Raw genomic sequence first — 18,848 nt, forward strand, 5'->3', positions numbered from 1 at the left:
CATTCTCTCTACGATATTCCGTACTGTTTACCTGATACTATCACCAGGACAAGCTAGACAATGAATAATTTTTCCTAATCCTGTCACAAGATCAATGAATTCAGAGTAAAATGTAAGTTATCTCTACGTTATATTCTATATATTGTCAAAACCGAAATTTGCATTATTAAACTTTAATTTGATCGAATAATTCGCCATGTACGTGGCATTTGAAATAGAAAAGAAACTATGAGATTGTTATTTTATCGTTTAGTTCGAATGTTATACCTGACGGTGTTATAATATCGGCGGGAACGGAACGTTTCGACTAGCTGAAATTTGGCGCGAAAACGTGCATGATGGCGTCATCGTTATATTTTGCACACGATGCAAATTCAAGCAGATTAATGGCCTCTAGTGAAAGGTGACTCTCACTCCTCGAATTTTGTAAGTACATTTTCAATAATTGTCAGTCATCTTTTTCTCTGTAAACGTTTGTTGAAATCGATGTTTTAATGTATCCGTCGAACTTTTATTAATTACGATTATTTTATTGCGATTATTTAACGAGAGGCAGATGCTTCTTTGAATAAAGGATATATGTAATTTGCGGTATGGAAGAAATCATTTTATGACGAGGTCATTGATATTGATGTATATTATGATGTACCATGATAGCATTCGTAAGAACGAAAGTCGTTTGCCTTGGACACTAAAGTATGTGAAAATGTGAAAATTAAAAGACAGGACTTTTTGGTATTAAGTAATTACACAATGATGTAATTTATAGTTTGAACGATACACATGTTAGGAAAGCGATTACGACTTGTAGAAGTTACTCGAGTTGATTTATGTAACAAATCGAATCTACTGTGTTCGATTAAATGGTAAGGCTATTCACGCTTCGCATAGGTTTCCAAGTACTTTAAATATACCGTGGCTGCATCGTACAGGTATTTCATATGTTCCTAGAACAAAAATATACACTGTATATCATTACAATCTTAGCATCATCAAGAGACAGTAATCTTTAGTAATTTTTTAATAAATTTTACCGAAGATTTAATAAAATCGGGGTTCAATGTTCCAATCGCGCGAATTGCCAAACAAACGTCGCATTCCTTTTCTATAGTCATTCTCTCCAAAAGGAAACTTAAGGCTAGGTAAAGTCCACAGCCAGTTACGCCGTCGCTAATTTCAAATAAATTCTTTAGCGCATTTCACGATAATCGACATATGTGTATAAAGATATTTATAAAGTTTCGACATAGCCTTACTGGCAAAGAACAGCGATAGGTCCGTCTCCTTTTAACATTTTTTGCACTGCTTGCCACAATGTCACTAACGCTATGGTTTCAGGTGGATCTCGGTTTCTGCCAGGTTGCCATTCCGTGGAGCACAAGATTGTTATCTCTTGTTCGATAGCAGGTTTCTGAATGAGATGATGTACAAGTTGATATATTTCGCTTCAGACGAGTGCTATACCGTTCTTAACTTAATTAAGATATCCTACCTAGTATCTCTTTATTTATAATGACCATAGACTGTTATGAAATAATGTGTAATTATTTTAAATCGAACAAAAAGAAAGCGAAAATACCGTGAAGAAATTATCTGTTGTTCTTCAACAACGGATGATCCCTAGATGGTAGATAGAAGATTTTAAAAACAATATCGTAACTCACCTCCGAATTATCGACGAGTGTTAACTTCTGCAATATGTAGTGCTCAAATTCATCGAGTTCCTTCGTTCGAATATTTATATATGGTACTGGTTTAAATTCACCGTTTCTAACAATGGGACAGCACGTCTATAAAAGAGTTAATTTCAATATAACATCTGACTAATCGCATGTGTCCTTTTAGCGGTCCGATGGTATACCGTATCTTCCAAATCTGGCGATTGTAACATGATGATTAGCTCCACCTTATACTCGGCTACCATTCTCCAGAAATCGCTAAATGTCCCAGGCAGTGGTAGTTGCGTAGCTATATATTGATTCTGTAATCTTACACCGTCCACATAAACAGCGGATATGTAATCGCTGTTCTCATCTGTCGGTGGATATCTTTTTAAATACACTCTGTTGTCTTTCGCTGTGAAGGAATTGTCGCGTTGTCATGCGTTAAGAAAATATGGAAATGAATAAAAGGCGATGAAATTATTCCAAACCTGGAAGTAACTCTGGGAATCTCCTTTTGGCAAGATTGCGTTCCGACAGCAATGTTTGATTAACCGGTGATCGAAGGACTTTGTCGTGCCAGGCCATTTTCTCTAAACTGTTTTTACAATATCTTTTTATGCACAACGTTTATTCACCTTTTTAAATCAGTGTTCGATTAGGTTTTGTGTATTTTTAATAAAATTTTTAGCTATCGTTTTAAGTAGAACGAAACATGAATTGTTCATTAATGTTATTAAAGATGCTCGAAATCAAGATGAAAAAGATTTTCATTATACAATGTTCGCTTTAAATTATCTATAATGGTTATCGATAACAATATAAAACCTTATCATCGATAATGGTTAAAAATATTCAAATATAGAAATATTCAAATATTCAAATATTCATCGATAATGGTTAAAAATATTCAAATATAGAAATATTCAAATATTCAAATATTCATCGATAATGGTTAAAAATATTCAAATATAGAAATATTCAAATATTCAAATATTCATCGATAATGATTAAAAATATTCAAATATAGAAATATTCAAATATTCAAATATTCATCGATAATGATTAAAAATATTCAAATATAGAAATATTCAAATATTCAAATATTCATCGATAATGGTTAAAAATATTCAAATATAGAAATATTCAAATATTCAAATATTCATCGATAATGATTAAAAATATTCAAATATAGAAATATTCAAATATTCAAATATTCATCGATAATGGTTAAAAATATTCAAATATAGAAATATTCAAATATTCGAAATATTCATCGATAATGGTTAAAAATATTCAAATATAGAAATATTCAAATATTCAAATATTCATCGATAATGATTAAAAATATTCAAATATAGAAATATTCAAATATTCAAATATTCATCGATAATGATTAAAAATATTCAAATATAGAAATATTCAAATATTCAAATATTCATCGATAATGGTTAAAAATATTCAAATATAGAAATATTCAAATATTCAAATATTCATCGATAATGGTTAAAAATATTCAAATATAGAAATATTCAAATATTCAAATATTCATCGATAATGGTTAAAAATATTCAAATATAGAAATATTCAAATATTCAAATATTCATCGATAATGGTTAAAAATATTCAAATATAGAAATATTCAAATATTCAAATATTCATCGATAATGATTAAAAATATTCAAATATAAAAATATTCTAATATTCAAATATTCATCGATAATGATTAAAAATATTCAAATATAGAAATATTCAAATATTCAAATATTCATCGATAATGGTTAAAAATATTCAAATATAGAAATATTCAAATATTCAAATATTCATCGATAATGGTTAAAAATATACAAATATAGAAATATTCAAATATTCAAATATTCATCGATAATGATTAAAAATATTCAAATATAGAAATATTCAAATATTCAAATATTCATCGATAATGGTTAAAAATATTCAAATATAGAAATATTCAAATATTCAAATATTCATCGATAATGATTAAAAATATTCAAATATAGAAATATTCAAATATTCAAATATTCATCGATAATGGTTAAAAATATTCAAATATAGAAATATTCAAATATTCAAATATTCATCGATAATGGTTAAAAATATTCAAATATAGAAATATTCAAATATTCAAATATTCATCGATAATGGTTAAAAATATTCAAATATAGAAATATTCAAATATTCAAATATTCATCGATAATGATTAAAAATATTCAAATATAGAAATATTCAAATATTCAAATATTCATCGATAATGATTAAAAATATTCAAATATAAAAATATTCTAATATTCAAATATTCATCGATAATGATTAAAAATATTCAAATATAGAAATATTCAAATATTCAAATATTCATCGATAATGGTTAAAAATATTCAAATATAGAAATATTCAAATATTCAAATATTCATCGATAATGGTTAAAAATATACAAATATAGAAATATTCAAATATTCAAATATTCATCGATAATGATTAAAAATATTCAAATATAGAAATATTCAAATATTCAAATATTCATCGATAATGGTTAAAAATATTCAAATATAGAAATATTCAAATATTCAAATATTCATCGATAATGATTAAAAATATTCAAATATAGAAATATTCAAATATTCAAATATTCATCGATAATGGTTAAAAATATTCAAATATAGAAATATTCAAATATTCAAATATTCATCGATAATGGTTAAAAATATTCAAATATAGAAATATTCAAATATTCAAATATTCATCGATAATGGTTAAAAATATTCAAATATAGAAATATTCAAATATTCAAATATTCATCGATAATGATTAAAAATATTCAAATATAGAAATATTCTAATATTCAAATATTCATCGATAATGGTTAAAAATATACAAATATAGAAATATTCAAATATTCAAATATTCATCGATAATGATTAAAAATATTCAAATATAGAAATATTCAAATATTCAAATATTCATCGATAATGATTAAAAATATTCAAATATAGAAATATTCAAATATTCAAATATTCATCGATAATGATTAAAAATATTCAAATATAGAAATATTCAAATATTCAAATATTCATCGATAATGATTAAAAATATTCAAATATAGAAATATTCTAATATTCAAATATTCATCGATAATGGTTAAAAATATACAAATATAGAAATATTCAAATATTCAAATATTCATCGATAATGATTAAAAATATTCAAATATAGAAATATTCTAATATTCAAATATTCATCGATAATGGTTAAAAATATACAAATATAGAAATATTCAAATATTCAAATATTCATCGATAATGATTAAAAATATTCAAATATAGAAATATTCAAATATTCAAATATTCATCGATAATGATTAAAAATATTCAAATATAGAAATATTCAAATATTCAAATATTCATCGATAATGGTTAAAAATATTCAAATATAGAAATATTCAAATATTCAAATATTCATCGATAATGATTAAAAATATTCAAATATAGAAATATTCAAATATTCAAATATTCATCGATAATGGTTAAAAATATTCAAATATAGAAATATTCAAATATTCGAAATATTCATCGATAATGGTTAAAAATATTCAAATATAGAAATATTCAAATATTCAAATATTCATCGATAATGATTAAAAATATTCAAATATAGAAATATTCAAATATTCAAATATTCATCGATAATGATTAAAAATATTCAAATATAGAAATATTCAAATATTCAAATATTCATCGATAATGGTTAAAAATATTCAAATATAGAAATATTCAAATATTCAAATATTCATCGATAATGGTTAAAAATATTCAAATATAGAAATATTCAAATATTCAAATATTCATCGATAATGGTTAAAAATATTCAAATATAGAAATATTCAAATATTCAAATATTCATCGATAATGGTTAAAAATATTCAAATATAGAAATATTCAAATATTCAAATATTCATCGATAATGATTAAAAATATTCAAATATAAAAATATTCTAATATTCAAATATTCATCGATAATGATTAAAAATATTCAAATATAGAAATATTCAAATATTCAAATATTCATCGATAATGGTTAAAAATATTCAAATATAGAAATATTCAAATATTCAAATATTCATCGATAATGGTTAAAAATATACAAATATAGAAATATTCAAATATTCAAATATTCATCGATAATGATTAAAAATATTCAAATATAGAAATATTCAAATATTCAAATATTCATCGATAATGGTTAAAAATATTCAAATATAGAAATATTCAAATATTCAAATATTCATCGATAATGATTAAAAATATTCAAATATAGAAATATTCAAATATTCAAATATTCATCGATAATGGTTAAAAATATTCAAATATAGAAATATTCAAATATTCAAATATTCATCGATAATGGTTAAAAATATTCAAATATAGAAATATTCAAATATTCAAATATTCATCGATAATGGTTAAAAATATTCAAATATAGAAATATTCAAATATTCAAATATTCATCGATAATGATTAAAAATATTCAAATATAGAAATATTCTAATATTCAAATATTCATCGATAATGGTTAAAAATATACAAATATAGAAATATTCAAATATTCAAATATTCATCGATAATGATTAAAAATATTCAAATATAGAAATATTCAAATATTCAAATATTCATCGATAATGGTTAAAAATATACAAATATAGAAATATTCAAATATTCAAATATTCATCGATAATGATTAAAAATATTCAAATATAGAAATATTCAAATATTCAAATATTCATCGATAATGGTTAAAAATATTCAAATATAGAAATATTCAAATATTCAAATATTCATCGATAATGGTTAAAAATATACAAATATAGAAATATTCAAATATTCAAATATTCATCGATAATGGTTAAAAATATTCAAATATAGAAATATTCAAATATTCAAATATTCATCGATAATGGTTAAAAATATTCAAATATAGAAATATTCAAATATTCAAATATTCATCGATAATGATTAAAAATATACAAATATAGAAATATTCAAATATTCAAATATTCATCGATAATGGTTAAAAATATTCAAATATAGAAATATTCAAATATTCAAATATTCATCGATAATGATTAAAAATATTCAAATATAGAAATATTCAAATATTCAAATATTCATCGATAATGGTTAAAAATATTCAAATATAGAAATATTCAAATATTCGAAATATTCATCGATAATGGTTAAAAATATTCAAATATAGAAATATTCAAATATTCAAATATTCATCGATAATGATTAAAAATATTCAAATATAGAAATATTCAAATATTCAAATATTCATCGATAATGATTAAAAATATTCAAATATAGAAATATTCAAATATTCAAATATTCATCGATAATGGTTAAAAATATTCAAATATAGAAATATTCAAATATTCAAATATTCATCGATAATGGTTAAAAATATTCAAATATAGAAATATTCAAATATTCAAATATTCATCGATAATGGTTAAAAATATTCAAATATAGAAATATTCAAATATTCAAATATTCATCGATAATGGTTAAAAATATTCAAATATAGAAATATTCAAATATTCAAATATTCATCGATAATGATTAAAAATATTCAAATATAGAAATATTCTAATATTCAAATATTCATCGATAATGATTAAAAATATTCAAATATAGAAATATTCAAATATTCAAATATTCATCGATAATGGTTAAAAATATTCAAATATAGAAATATTCAAATATTCAAATATTCATCGATAATGGTTAAAAATATACAAATATAGAAATATTCAAATATTCAAATATTCATCGATAATGATTAAAAATATTCAAATATAGAAATATTCAAATATTCAAATATTCATCGATAATGGTTAAAAATATTCAAATATAGAAATATTCAAATATTCAAATATTCATCGATAATGATTAAAAATATTCAAATATAGAAATATTCAAATATTCAAATATTCATCGATAATGGTTAAAAATATTCAAATATAGAAATATTCAAATATTCATCGATAATGGTTAAAAATATTCAAATATAGAAATATTCAAATATTCAAATATTCATCGATAATGGTTAAAAATATTCAAATATAGAAATATTCAAATATTCAAATATTCATCGATAATGGTTAAAAATATTCAAATATAGAAATATTCAAATATTCAAATATTCATCGATAATGATTAAAAATATTCAAATATAGAAATATTCAAATATTCAAATATTCATCGATAATGGTTAAAAATATTCAAATATAGAAATATTCAAATATTCGAAATATTCATCGATAATGGTTAAAAATATTCAAATATAGAAATATTCAAATATTCAAATATTCATCGATAATGATTAAAAATATTCAAATATAGAAATATTCAAATATTCAAATATTCATCGATAATGATTAAAAATATTCAAATATAGAAATATTCAAATATTCAAATATTCATCGATAATGGTTAAAAATATTCAAATATAGAAATATTCAAATATTCAAATATTCATCGATAATGGTTAAAAATATTCAAATATAGAAATATTCAAATATTCAAATATTCATCGATAATGGTTAAAAATATTCAAATATAGAAATATTCAAATATTCAAATATTCATCGATAATGGTTAAAAATATTCAAATATAGAAATATTCAAATATTCAAATATTCATCGATAATGATTAAAAATATTCAAATATAGAAATATTCTAATATTCAAATATTCATCGATAATGGTTAAAAATATACAAATATAGAAATATTCAAATATTCAAATATTCATCGATAATGATTAAAAATATTCAAATATAGAAATATTCAAATATTCAAATATTCATCGATAATGGTTAAAAATATACAAATATAGAAATATTCAAATATTCAAATATTCATCGATAATGATTAAAAATATTCAAATATAGAAATATTCAAATATTCAAATATTCATCGATAATGGTTAAAAATATTCAAATATAGAAATATTCAAATATTCATCGATAATGGTTAAAAATATTCAAATATAGAAATATTCAAATATTCAAATATTCATCGATAATGGTTAAAAATATTCAAATATAGAAATATTCAAATATTCAAATATTCATCGATAATGGTTAAAAATATTCAAATATAGAAATATTCAAATATTCAAATATTCATCGATAATGATTAAAAATATTCAAATATAGAAATATTCAAATATTCAAATATTCATCGATAATGGTTAAAAATATTCAAATATAGAAATATTCAAATATTCAAATATTCATCGATAATGGTTAAAAATATTCAAATATAGAAATATTCAAATATTCAAATATTCATCGATAATGATTAAAAATATACAAATATAGAAATATTCAAATATTCAAATATTCATCGATAATGGTTAAAAATATTCAAATATAGAAATATTCAAATATTCAAATATTCATCGATAATGGTTAAAAATATTCAAATATAGAAATATTCAAATATTCAAATATTCATCGATAATGATTAAAAATATTCAAATATAGAAATATTCAAATATTCAAATATTCATCGATAATGATTAAAAATATTCAAATATAGAAATATTCAAATATTCAAATATTCATCGATAATGGTTAAAAATATTCAAATATAGAAATATTCAAATATTCAAATATTCATCGATAATGGTTAAAAATATACAAATATAGAAATATTCAAATATTCAAATATTCATCGATAATGATTAAAAATATTCAAATATAGAAATATTCAAATATTCAAATATTCATCGATAATGGTTAAAAATATTCAAATATAGAAATATTCAAATATTCAAATATTCATCGATAATGGTTAAAAATATTCAAATATAGAAATATTCAAATATTCAAATATTCATCGATAATGGTTAAAAATATTCAAATATAGAAATATTCAAATATTCAAATATTCATCGATAATGATTAAAAATATTCAAATATAGAAATATTCAAATATTCAAATATTCATCGATAATGGTTAAAAATATTCAAATATAGAAATATTCAAATATTCAAATATTCATCGATAATGGTTAAAAATATTCAAATATAGAAATATTCAAATATTCAAATATTCATCGATAATGGTTAAAAATATTCAAATATAGAAATATTCAAATATTCGAAATATTCATCGATAATGGTTAAAAATATTCAAATATAGAAATATTCAAATATTCAAATATTCATCGATAATGATTAAAAATATTCAAATATAGAAATATTCAAATATTCAAATATTCATCGATAATGATTAAAAATATTCAAATATAGAAATATTCAAATATTCAAATATTCATCGATAATGGTTAAAAATATTCAAATATAGAAATATTCAAATATTCAAATATTCATCGATAATGGTTAAAAATATTCAAATATAGAAATATTCAAATATTCAAATATTCATCGATAATGATTAAAAATATTCAAATATAGAAATATTCAAATATTCAAATATTCATCGATAATGATTAAAAATATTCAAATATAGAAATATTCAAATATTCAAATATTCATCGATAATGGTTAAAAATATTCAAATATAGAAATATTCAAATATTCAAATATTCATCGATAATGGTTAAAAATATTCAAATATAGAAATATTCAAATATTCAAATATTCATCGATAATGGTTAAAAATATTCAAATATAGAAATATTCAAATATTCAAATATTCATCGATAATGGTTAAAAATATTCAAATATAGAAATATTCAAATATTCAAATATAAAAATATTCAAATATTCATAATGGTCAAAAATAATTTCTGTTACCAATACTAAAATACCGTTTACCAGCAATGAAAAAGGTCTGAATCATTTTTAATGGTTATTTCAGACCAAAATCATTTAAACCAACTTAAATGTGAATTTTTGTACCATAACTATTTTACTTTGGATTGTAGCAAACATAGACCCTGAAAAATACCTGTCTCGTTGAGTCACCAGTTGTTCTTTAACTTTCTTAATTTTGAGTGGTAGAGATTCGTCGCATGGTAAAGATGTTGAAGAACAAAGTAGACATTCGACGAGCACTAAATGGGCAAATAAATACTGTTGCTTGTTGTTTACCATATTGGGCCGTTGAGACCTGAGAGCTTTCATTTCGGCAAACACGTCTACAGACTGAAAATATTTTTCAAAAATATTGCTCAGCTTCCGACAGGTTCGAGAATATTCTTGAAAGATATTTTACCCCTTCTGCGCTCGCACGACGAAGGCAAATGTCGCATAAAATTACAATTCCAGTTCTTCCGACCCCTGCGCTGCAGTGGACCACCACTGGTCCATTTCCGGGTGGTGTTATCAAGAGTTTCTTTAGATATGTTACCATAGAATGTGTGGACAACGGTATGTCATGATCTGGCCATGTTGTGTAGTGCAAGTGCTGGATCTAATTGTTAAACATCGTTCGAAAATATTTCAACGAGATATAGATTTCTAAGATATCGATCTTTTCGTTGAGTATCGTTTGTTACCTTACGGGTTTCGTCTCTATACGTCACGTATAGAGTACGAAATGTAAAATGTGCGAACACATCCTGCCTTGCGTTCAAAACAGTTATATCGCCATACGTTTTCCTTTTTCCAGTGTCAGGCCAATACTGTTCGCATTTTGTCTGTGGGAATTTATGACATGGAGCATGTTGAAATGGATATGATTTGTAATTGAAGGAAAAGGGAGGGAACAAGTTATTATTATGTAAATGTACAAAGTCTTAGTGATCAATAAATTCTATCATTAGGATTCGCTCTTAATTTTACTAAAAAAAAAAAATATTAAATTTGGAACAGTTCTAATTTGATCTTTAGCCACTAAAAAAAAAAAACGAAAGCCAAAAAATCAACAAAAGTGGACTCGTCGTATTTTCCATGTGTAGTCTTCGTGTGTCACAGACTGCCTTCCAGTTCTGGCACATCTTACCTTTCCTTCTTCGGATAAGTTCGTAACCATGCAAATTATGTAGCTTTCTTTTTGCCAGATCATTCTCCAGAAATCGATGACCGTGTTCGGCTTTGGACCTTGCGTAGCTATGTAAAACTTCTCTTTGCAGCCCTTGTGCAATAATTCAATGTTTATCGTTAGAATTTTTTATCAAGGTAAAATCATGCGTTTTTATCTTATCAAAACTTGCTACCTTGATGTAAGTGGCGTTAATATAATCCGAATAAGGATCGTCTGGAAGTTTTTCCAGTATCACCCGATTTGCATCGTCTGTAGAATACCAGCATTAATTAGCATTTTAGCTCAGTTAAACAGTTAAATATTTAGCTTGGTTAAACATGTCGGAACAGTTTACGTACATGCTATGAGATTTCCGTATCGATTCTTCGGTTTGTTCTGCGGTAACATGCCGTACTCGGACGGACTCGTTTGACCTCTTGGAAGCATCTTCCTCGCAATTTAAACATATCTTTACGATATTTGTTACGTTTCTTATACAGTGATTTTTATTAATATTCGGGCACCATGATGTTCGACATAAAATTAATGCAAATCCGATGTAACTTACTCGTTGTTCAAATATTTTTGGTACTTTAAATTTCATCCTTATTTACTTTATGAATTGTCATTTAAAACACTACACGTGTTAAATAAATATTATAAAACGTATGTTTCTATCAACTAGGAGAGGTGTCGTGATTAATTCAATAAAACTGTTGTAAGCAATAGAGCAATAATGCCTTGAAAATCGCGCTGTCTGAATATTAATGAGAATCATCGTAAATCATCTAAAATATCGAAAGACTTACATCGAATTGTCTATCGAGCAATCCAGAATCTATCGCCCGCTTCACGTAGTCCTCCAAGTCCTCCACCTTTATCAGAGACATTTGTTCTTCTCTGTGATCAGTGTCGATGATATGCACCGTGTCGCCGTCACCGCAAGGTGTGCTTCCACGCGATATACAGTGTTTAGCATTCGAAGCGAGCGTATTAGTCGAAAATTGTTTAGAGCCCAACGACATTGACTCTATATCGAGATTTCCGGTTTTTTGTACGAAGGATATTTTCTCTTGTACGATAAGCCTCTTCAAAGATTTCCTTCGTCTTCTAAGAGGAACGCGACAAATTGCAAATAATAAATCTGTCCGTAAATATCGGGAGAAAAGTTGATCATACCTTCGACAAACTCGGAAGATTTCTAAAATCCCAATGGCAAGAAATATCGCGATGATAGCAATAAGCCACGCCTCGTCGTATCGCTTCGGTACTTCACGGATATAAATCGACGTTGTTTTTACGACTAGAATCTGATCGTTCGTCCATCCTTCTTCGGGTAATACAATAACAACTATTACGTAGGACTCGAGTGGCTTTAGTGGACAATTTGTAACATTACCGTAAAGCTTGTTATCTCCTATCGTGAATTCTTTATTGGAAAACTCGTCGGTCTGTTGCGCCAGTGAAAGTTTGTTCGACGAAAAATACGTTTTAGTACGATTGTACGTGTGATTGGTTTTACGGAGACGAAAGAAGCATTGCGATAAAACGGTGGAATACTTACGGAAAACCTGGCGGCATACCACGCGATCTCGTTAGATTTGATATCCGCTTTCCGACGTATATATGGACTCAATTCTACGTAACTTTGACAAGCCTGTGAACCTTTTACAACAACGTTTGTTATACTGCGGCGTGTGTCGTTCAGAACGGCAGGAATGTGCAACAAGATCGTCGAGTCTGCGTTAGACACTTCCATCGTTAACTCTCTCTCGAATCGCATGGCTAAAGACGTATTCACGTCTATCACTTTTCTCTCGCCATACGTCTCTGTATTCGTAACAGCTCGAATGGAAATTTTGTAAGTAGACGAGGGCAATAGATGCAGTTTCTTGTTGTACTGTAATTCATATTCTACGATATGATATTCATAGAGCGTGCTTTTTTGCGATCGTTTAATTAGCATTCTCAGATCGGACGATGTCATTTCCGCGCTTATCACGAATTTCTGGATACGCCCATTTGTTTTCCAAGGGTGGGACCAGGTCAGATTCACCGCTCCTTTCTCGAGAGCTTCGACGATAATTTCCGGCGCTTCTGGCTTAATCTCGTTCCACATAATCGATACGGATGATAAGGGGCTAGGAGTTGACACATTTACATTCACAGCCGAAACCTAAAACATATTAGTTGTTATCGCGTCGAGATTATTCACAGAGCAACAGGTGGCATCTCTGCATACGGTAATGGAATCAGCTAGTTGATGGGACTGATCGATGATTGCGCAGATGTATTTATCCCACAGTTTGCAATACTCCGTTGGCAGTATCTTCAATTTGACCTCGCAATTCGTACGACAAACGCTTACTATGTAATGTCGTATTTCTCCATTAGTCGGTGGTTCTAGTTTTAGCCACCTTAAGTGCACGTTCTTCGATTTCCAGTCGATTTCATAGATTTCTAATTGCTTTACGGACGGCGGGGCTATTTGAAATTAATCTTGATTATTAATATTATTTGAAGATACTGTTAGGACGAAATGTTGGTGCGCAAAATTTAAGTTAAGCTTTGTGGAAACGCGATAAACTAACCTTTCGGTGGAGTAATAAATACGAGCTTCTCATAATGCAATCCGTTGTATTCTACAGTGTAATTTCTGATAGCGTAAATTCGCGCTTCGTACATTTCGTCACCATATAACGTATGTTCCAAGTTGAGGGAGTATTTCACAGTTTGCTCCGTGGTTGTGAAGTTCGATACCGCTTTGCTAATACCAATGACTAGAATCTTTGCGATGATAGGGCCGGAAATGGTAGTGCAATCTATCGGGGCATCCCATGTCAATGTATAATCTTGAAATCTTAAATTGCTGTACACCGCACTTGGAGTGACTGAAAGTGAAAGGCTGCCGTTATCTTTGCAACTGAAAAATTTGAAATTCGTCAGAAATAGCACGTTTCTTTTACCCGACTGATTCGTGGAGAACTCGACTTGCGTTTCTAGGCCACGATAAAAAGTGTAGGCTGTTATTTTTCCAACATAACGCGCGTAAGAAGTCAGATTAGAGAACGTGATATTGGTGGACGTAGTAGAGGCAGAAACAGTATCTTTTTTAAGCGATTGAATTTTCAAATTTTCACAGCCGAAGTACGTTTGGACCTCGAAACATATTATCACATTGCTAATTGGTCTTTAATTACCTAGAATTGCGTCTTTTAGTTACCTGTAACACGACTTCGTATTTCCTTATAATCCCATTTGCGTATAGAGGAGGATCCCATTTCAGTGCCACTTCCTTGTTTGATAACAATGTCTTTTTAACATTCCTTACTTGTGACGGTACTATTGATGTAAATAGAGATATCATAGAAGCAATAGCGTGAAAGGAATGAAATCGAAGAAATTACTGTAATTACCTCCGTCAGAGGTCTGAATCACTCGTGCAAAAAGAAGCTCCGATTCATACCAGATTGTAATTTCGTAACTAGTATCAGGTGTCAGTTTTGTAAATTCGTAGGGCAAATCGGGTAGCTTTCCTTTATCAATTTGTTTCAGTCCTTTTCTTATTGTCAGTAGGTAGTCGTAATGCTGTGTACTATTTGGGCAAGGATACAACGTTTCCTAAGAATCAGTAATACAAGACATTTTCAATCAATGGAGTATACTTGTCAGTTAGTTGATCCACATATACGCTGGATGACATGATATTTTTATTCAATCTGATAGCTTAAGAAAAAAAAATGTTTCCAATAAAAATTCGTTGAATCGAACAGAGAATTCACAGATGTAAAAAAATCCTGTGAAAACGTAATTTTGCTGGAAACATTTCTTTGTTCCAGAAGCAGCTAAAATATTATACAATTAATATTATACGTTACTTCTCGATGGTTCTTCAATACGAAACTAGTATTCCTTATTTCTATGTCGAATGTGGGAGCCCCTGAAACATTTCACGATTTATTATCTATTGTTGAATCGATAATTGTTGAGGAGAGGGTGTATTAAATTCAACGATAGCTCACAAATGCAACGTGTTGTGAAATTCTTCCATCCACCGGTTATAGGCGTGGAATCGTCGTTAACGTACAGTGAACAAGAAATTCTGTAAGAAACGCCGGGTTCTAAGTCATCGGTGTAGCCAACCATCGTTGATGTATCGTTAAATATCTTGGTATAGTTTCCAATCGGATGAGTCTGTCCCTCTTTCTAACAGAAACAAAATACTACTTTCCTATCTTAAATTGAAACGAAAGCGTAGTATATTCGAAACCATTCTAATTACCCATATAGCAAATCGATATTTAGAAATTATCAATTTGTGCATCTCTGGCACTGGCAGAGTCGCACGCACGGTTGTTTCATTGACAAATTCGATGTTAGGTGGTGGAGGATAGTCTACGGCTTAAACGAATTCATTGGTATTTATATCGTTGCCACATTGCGAATATCAATCGCTTACCTATTTTACAGAAGGGTGGCACATGATATCGTATGGAATTATCGCAACCAGATTTACAGTGTCCCGTTATAAAACTGCAATTGCCTGCAGAACACAAACCACAGGTTTCCTTGCAGTTATATCCATACTGACCGATGGGACATTCTGCAAATAAAATCCGTTAAGAAAAATTGCCGTCTCTCGTTACTTATCCTTGTTACAATGCGTAGTCTTTACTAGCTTCGCAATTGCTCCCCAAAAATCCTAGTGGACATTCACAATTCGTTGCGTTGCAAATTTTAATTCCTTTGCAGTCCACGCTGACGTTTAAATGATGTTGGCAGCTTATAGAACAATAGGGCCCCACCTTGCCCTCGGGACAATGCAAATTCTCTACGAGATCCTTTGTGCTCAGCAAGGAGTTCGGCGTGTAAGGTATCAGTTTTTGACACAGTTTTTTAGGAACGAATGATTTGAAATTATCGATTACACTATATCGTATAGCATCTATGAACAAGATGCGATGGTAATTTAAATTTAATATTCATATTATTGACATTTTGTCGAACATGACACAGACGTACCTACTGGAGGACACATGCGAACATTTCTCATAGCCCACAATGGTCTCTGACTTTTCTGCCTAAGTTTTGGTATTAGTTTCAGTTTTACAAGTCTACCAATATCGGAAGAAACAGTCTTGTTAATTCGAATATATTGCCATATGGGAAATTTATAGCTATCATCTACCCATCTATGAATAAATCCATCGATTGTTTCTAAACTTTCCTTGTTACTTTCGTTAGATGATTTGACTAATGCTATTTCCATTTGACATTCCCTACACAGGCCAACTATCATTTCTATACAAATATTCGCTGTGTCCAGATGTAAAGTAGGACTCGTTAAAATTGCTTTTGAATCGGTTGTATGGAGAAAATTGTCTAAAATAAAATTACACGGTCGTAGATATTTTCTATTCATCGATTAATTCTGATTAATCAAGGTGAGCCGACTAACATAAATGAAATCGAAAATGCATATTTTCACCACTTATTAAAAATAAGTGATAGGAAATAGCTGGATCTCGCACTTTATTATCGTGACGGTAATCCAAATTTAATTTAATAATTGGATAATTCTCCACAATTTTGGTCTCCTTATCTGTCGTAGTATAAAAGTTTATAGCAATTTTTGTATCATTTGTAGTCCACTTAAGAATATATGTATTCCACTTATCAGAGAAACATGTTGGACCCTATGCAGCAAAGAATATAATTACGCTATAATTATTCATAAGAAGGAATCGTGATACTGAATAAATATGCATAATAAATTACTATCACTGTGTGGTATGTTTCCTTATCACAGCTGAACGAACCCACTGTACATTCCGTTGTTATAAAAGTGATTATCGTTTCAAGATCTGAGAAAGATATCTTATAACATAGATCTTTCTTGTAATTTGCAGAGTGACATAGTAGTATCGTAAAGTACGTTTTACAACCACGGAGAGAAAATACAAAAGCTCCCGAACTTTGAAATTCAGTGATCGAATGGACATTGTGTGGTGTATAAAAATGACCGTACTCTCTGAAATCTAAAAGTTTAGTCAGTAATTTAAGCTCGTTAAGTAGTATTAACTAATTTACGTTGAAACTATCGGATCGAACCTTCCCATTGACGATCAAACACCGGACTCATGGGTGTTTCTTTGGAATCTGTTAGATGCCAACCTTCGGTCTTCCACGTTAACAAGCAACTATCATACGAAGTTAGATCACAATCTATCTCCCTTCCTTTGTACGTATTGTGAAATTGGAACTCTGTACGTATATGCCAAATATTATAAAGTAACTGCGACTTTTGTTCAATACACTGTCGTTGGAAACTTACTAGATGTACTATCAGATATGTCACTATCTATGTTCCAGTATAAACCGCGACCATCATCCTCTGACACGCACATTAGTTTCCTATTCCCTTCTTCATCCTGGTATATGAGAATTGGCTCCTGTATCGACCATCCACAAATGGCAACTGCTTGTACCATGAGGTACGATAAGGCTAACACATTCATCGTAGATCGTTACGTGTTATTCAAACTGGTGAAATAATTTTCCGTTTTTCTTCTTTAGTGAAACGAAATTTTAAAATCACACCTCATAGTATAGGAAATAAACGTTCGACACTGTCACTTTCGCGTCGTTAGTGTATCTGTTACAACGAACCACTGCTGTGTTTGGACCGTTTGAAATATAAGATTTTGAGAAGGACGAAGTAACTCATCTTCCTGTTGGTGATATTGCGATAATAACTGGACTCGTACGATAACTTCTGACTATAGCGGATGTAATGAGATAAATGTACCTACATATCGCTGCTTGGTTACTAATAATTTTAGTTTATTAATACTATGACAGGACTCGCAAGTTTTTCTTTGCTTTTATTGAATACGACCGTTTACATTATGTTGCTAGTCTTATCATGCAAAACGATATATTTATAATTCCATCAGTTTCGCGTCAGAGTGCAATTATAGTAAATAATAAGGACTGTATTTGGTATTTTCAAAAATATAAACTTTAAGAAGCCTCTTCTTTTTGCATTTTTTAAATTGCCCTACTATCAATGCTAAGCAGCGATATTATTATAATTGCAAGGAGAGATAGACCGTATAGAGAAGTCAGATTCGACTACTTTTCTCGTCGTGAATAGACTGATTATTTTTCGTTTT

At 27.8% G+C, this 18,848-nt stretch overlaps 1 protein-coding gene across 1 annotated transcript; it reads right to left on the reverse strand.

The window, feature by feature from the left end:
- Nucleotides 1–729: 729 nt before the first annotated feature.
- Nucleotides 730–18,716, reverse strand: LOC100642418 (receptor-type tyrosine-protein phosphatase delta). The gene is made up of 30 exons (XM_020866249.2): nucleotides 18,008–18,716; nucleotides 17,785–17,937; nucleotides 17,452–17,711; nucleotides 17,132–17,369; nucleotides 16,696–17,055; nucleotides 16,349–16,618; nucleotides 16,133–16,276; nucleotides 15,956–16,074; nucleotides 15,696–15,879; nucleotides 15,552–15,613; nucleotides 15,090–15,294; nucleotides 14,897–15,015; nucleotides 14,640–14,832; nucleotides 14,265–14,564; nucleotides 13,916–14,157; nucleotides 13,238–13,849; nucleotides 12,853–13,124; nucleotides 12,483–12,783; nucleotides 12,033–12,120; nucleotides 11,867–11,943; nucleotides 11,653–11,784; nucleotides 11,207–11,347; nucleotides 10,924–11,121; nucleotides 10,657–10,853; nucleotides 2,153–2,259; nucleotides 1,862–2,076; nucleotides 1,665–1,790; nucleotides 1,257–1,411; nucleotides 1,035–1,170; nucleotides 730–947 (listed from the first exon to the last, which is right to left on the reverse strand). The coding sequence occupies exons 1-30, from the start codon at nucleotides 18,189–18,191 to the stop codon at nucleotides 873–875; spliced, it is 5,865 nt and encodes a 1,954-aa protein (XP_020721908.2). The 5' UTR covers nucleotides 18,192–18,716; the 3' UTR covers nucleotides 730–872.
- Nucleotides 18,717–18,848: the final 132 nt, after the last annotated feature.

Source organism: Bombus terrestris, chromosome 13, assembly GCF_910591885.1.
Source record: "Bombus terrestris chromosome 13, iyBomTerr1.2, whole genome shotgun sequence".
In the NCBI taxonomy this organism is placed as follows: domain Eukaryota; kingdom Metazoa; phylum Arthropoda; class Insecta; order Hymenoptera; family Apidae; genus Bombus; species Bombus terrestris.

What these genes read in the sequence shown, in the direction of transcription:
- LOC100642418 (XM_020866249.2), bottom strand. Translation starts at nt 18,191, where the DNA reads ATGAATGTGTTAGCCTTATCGTACCTCATGGTACAAGCAGTTGCCATT. An exon ending in GATTCAGACCTCTGACGGAG is followed by an intron (nt 15,016 to 15,089) that starts GTAATTACAGTA and finishes TTACATCAATAG; the next exon opens with TACCGTCACAAGTAAGGAAT. An exon ending in ATCTTCCGAGTTTGTCGAAG is followed by an intron (nt 12,784 to 12,852) that starts GTATGATCAACT and finishes CGTTCCTCTTAG; the next exon opens with AAGACGAAGGAAATCTTTGA.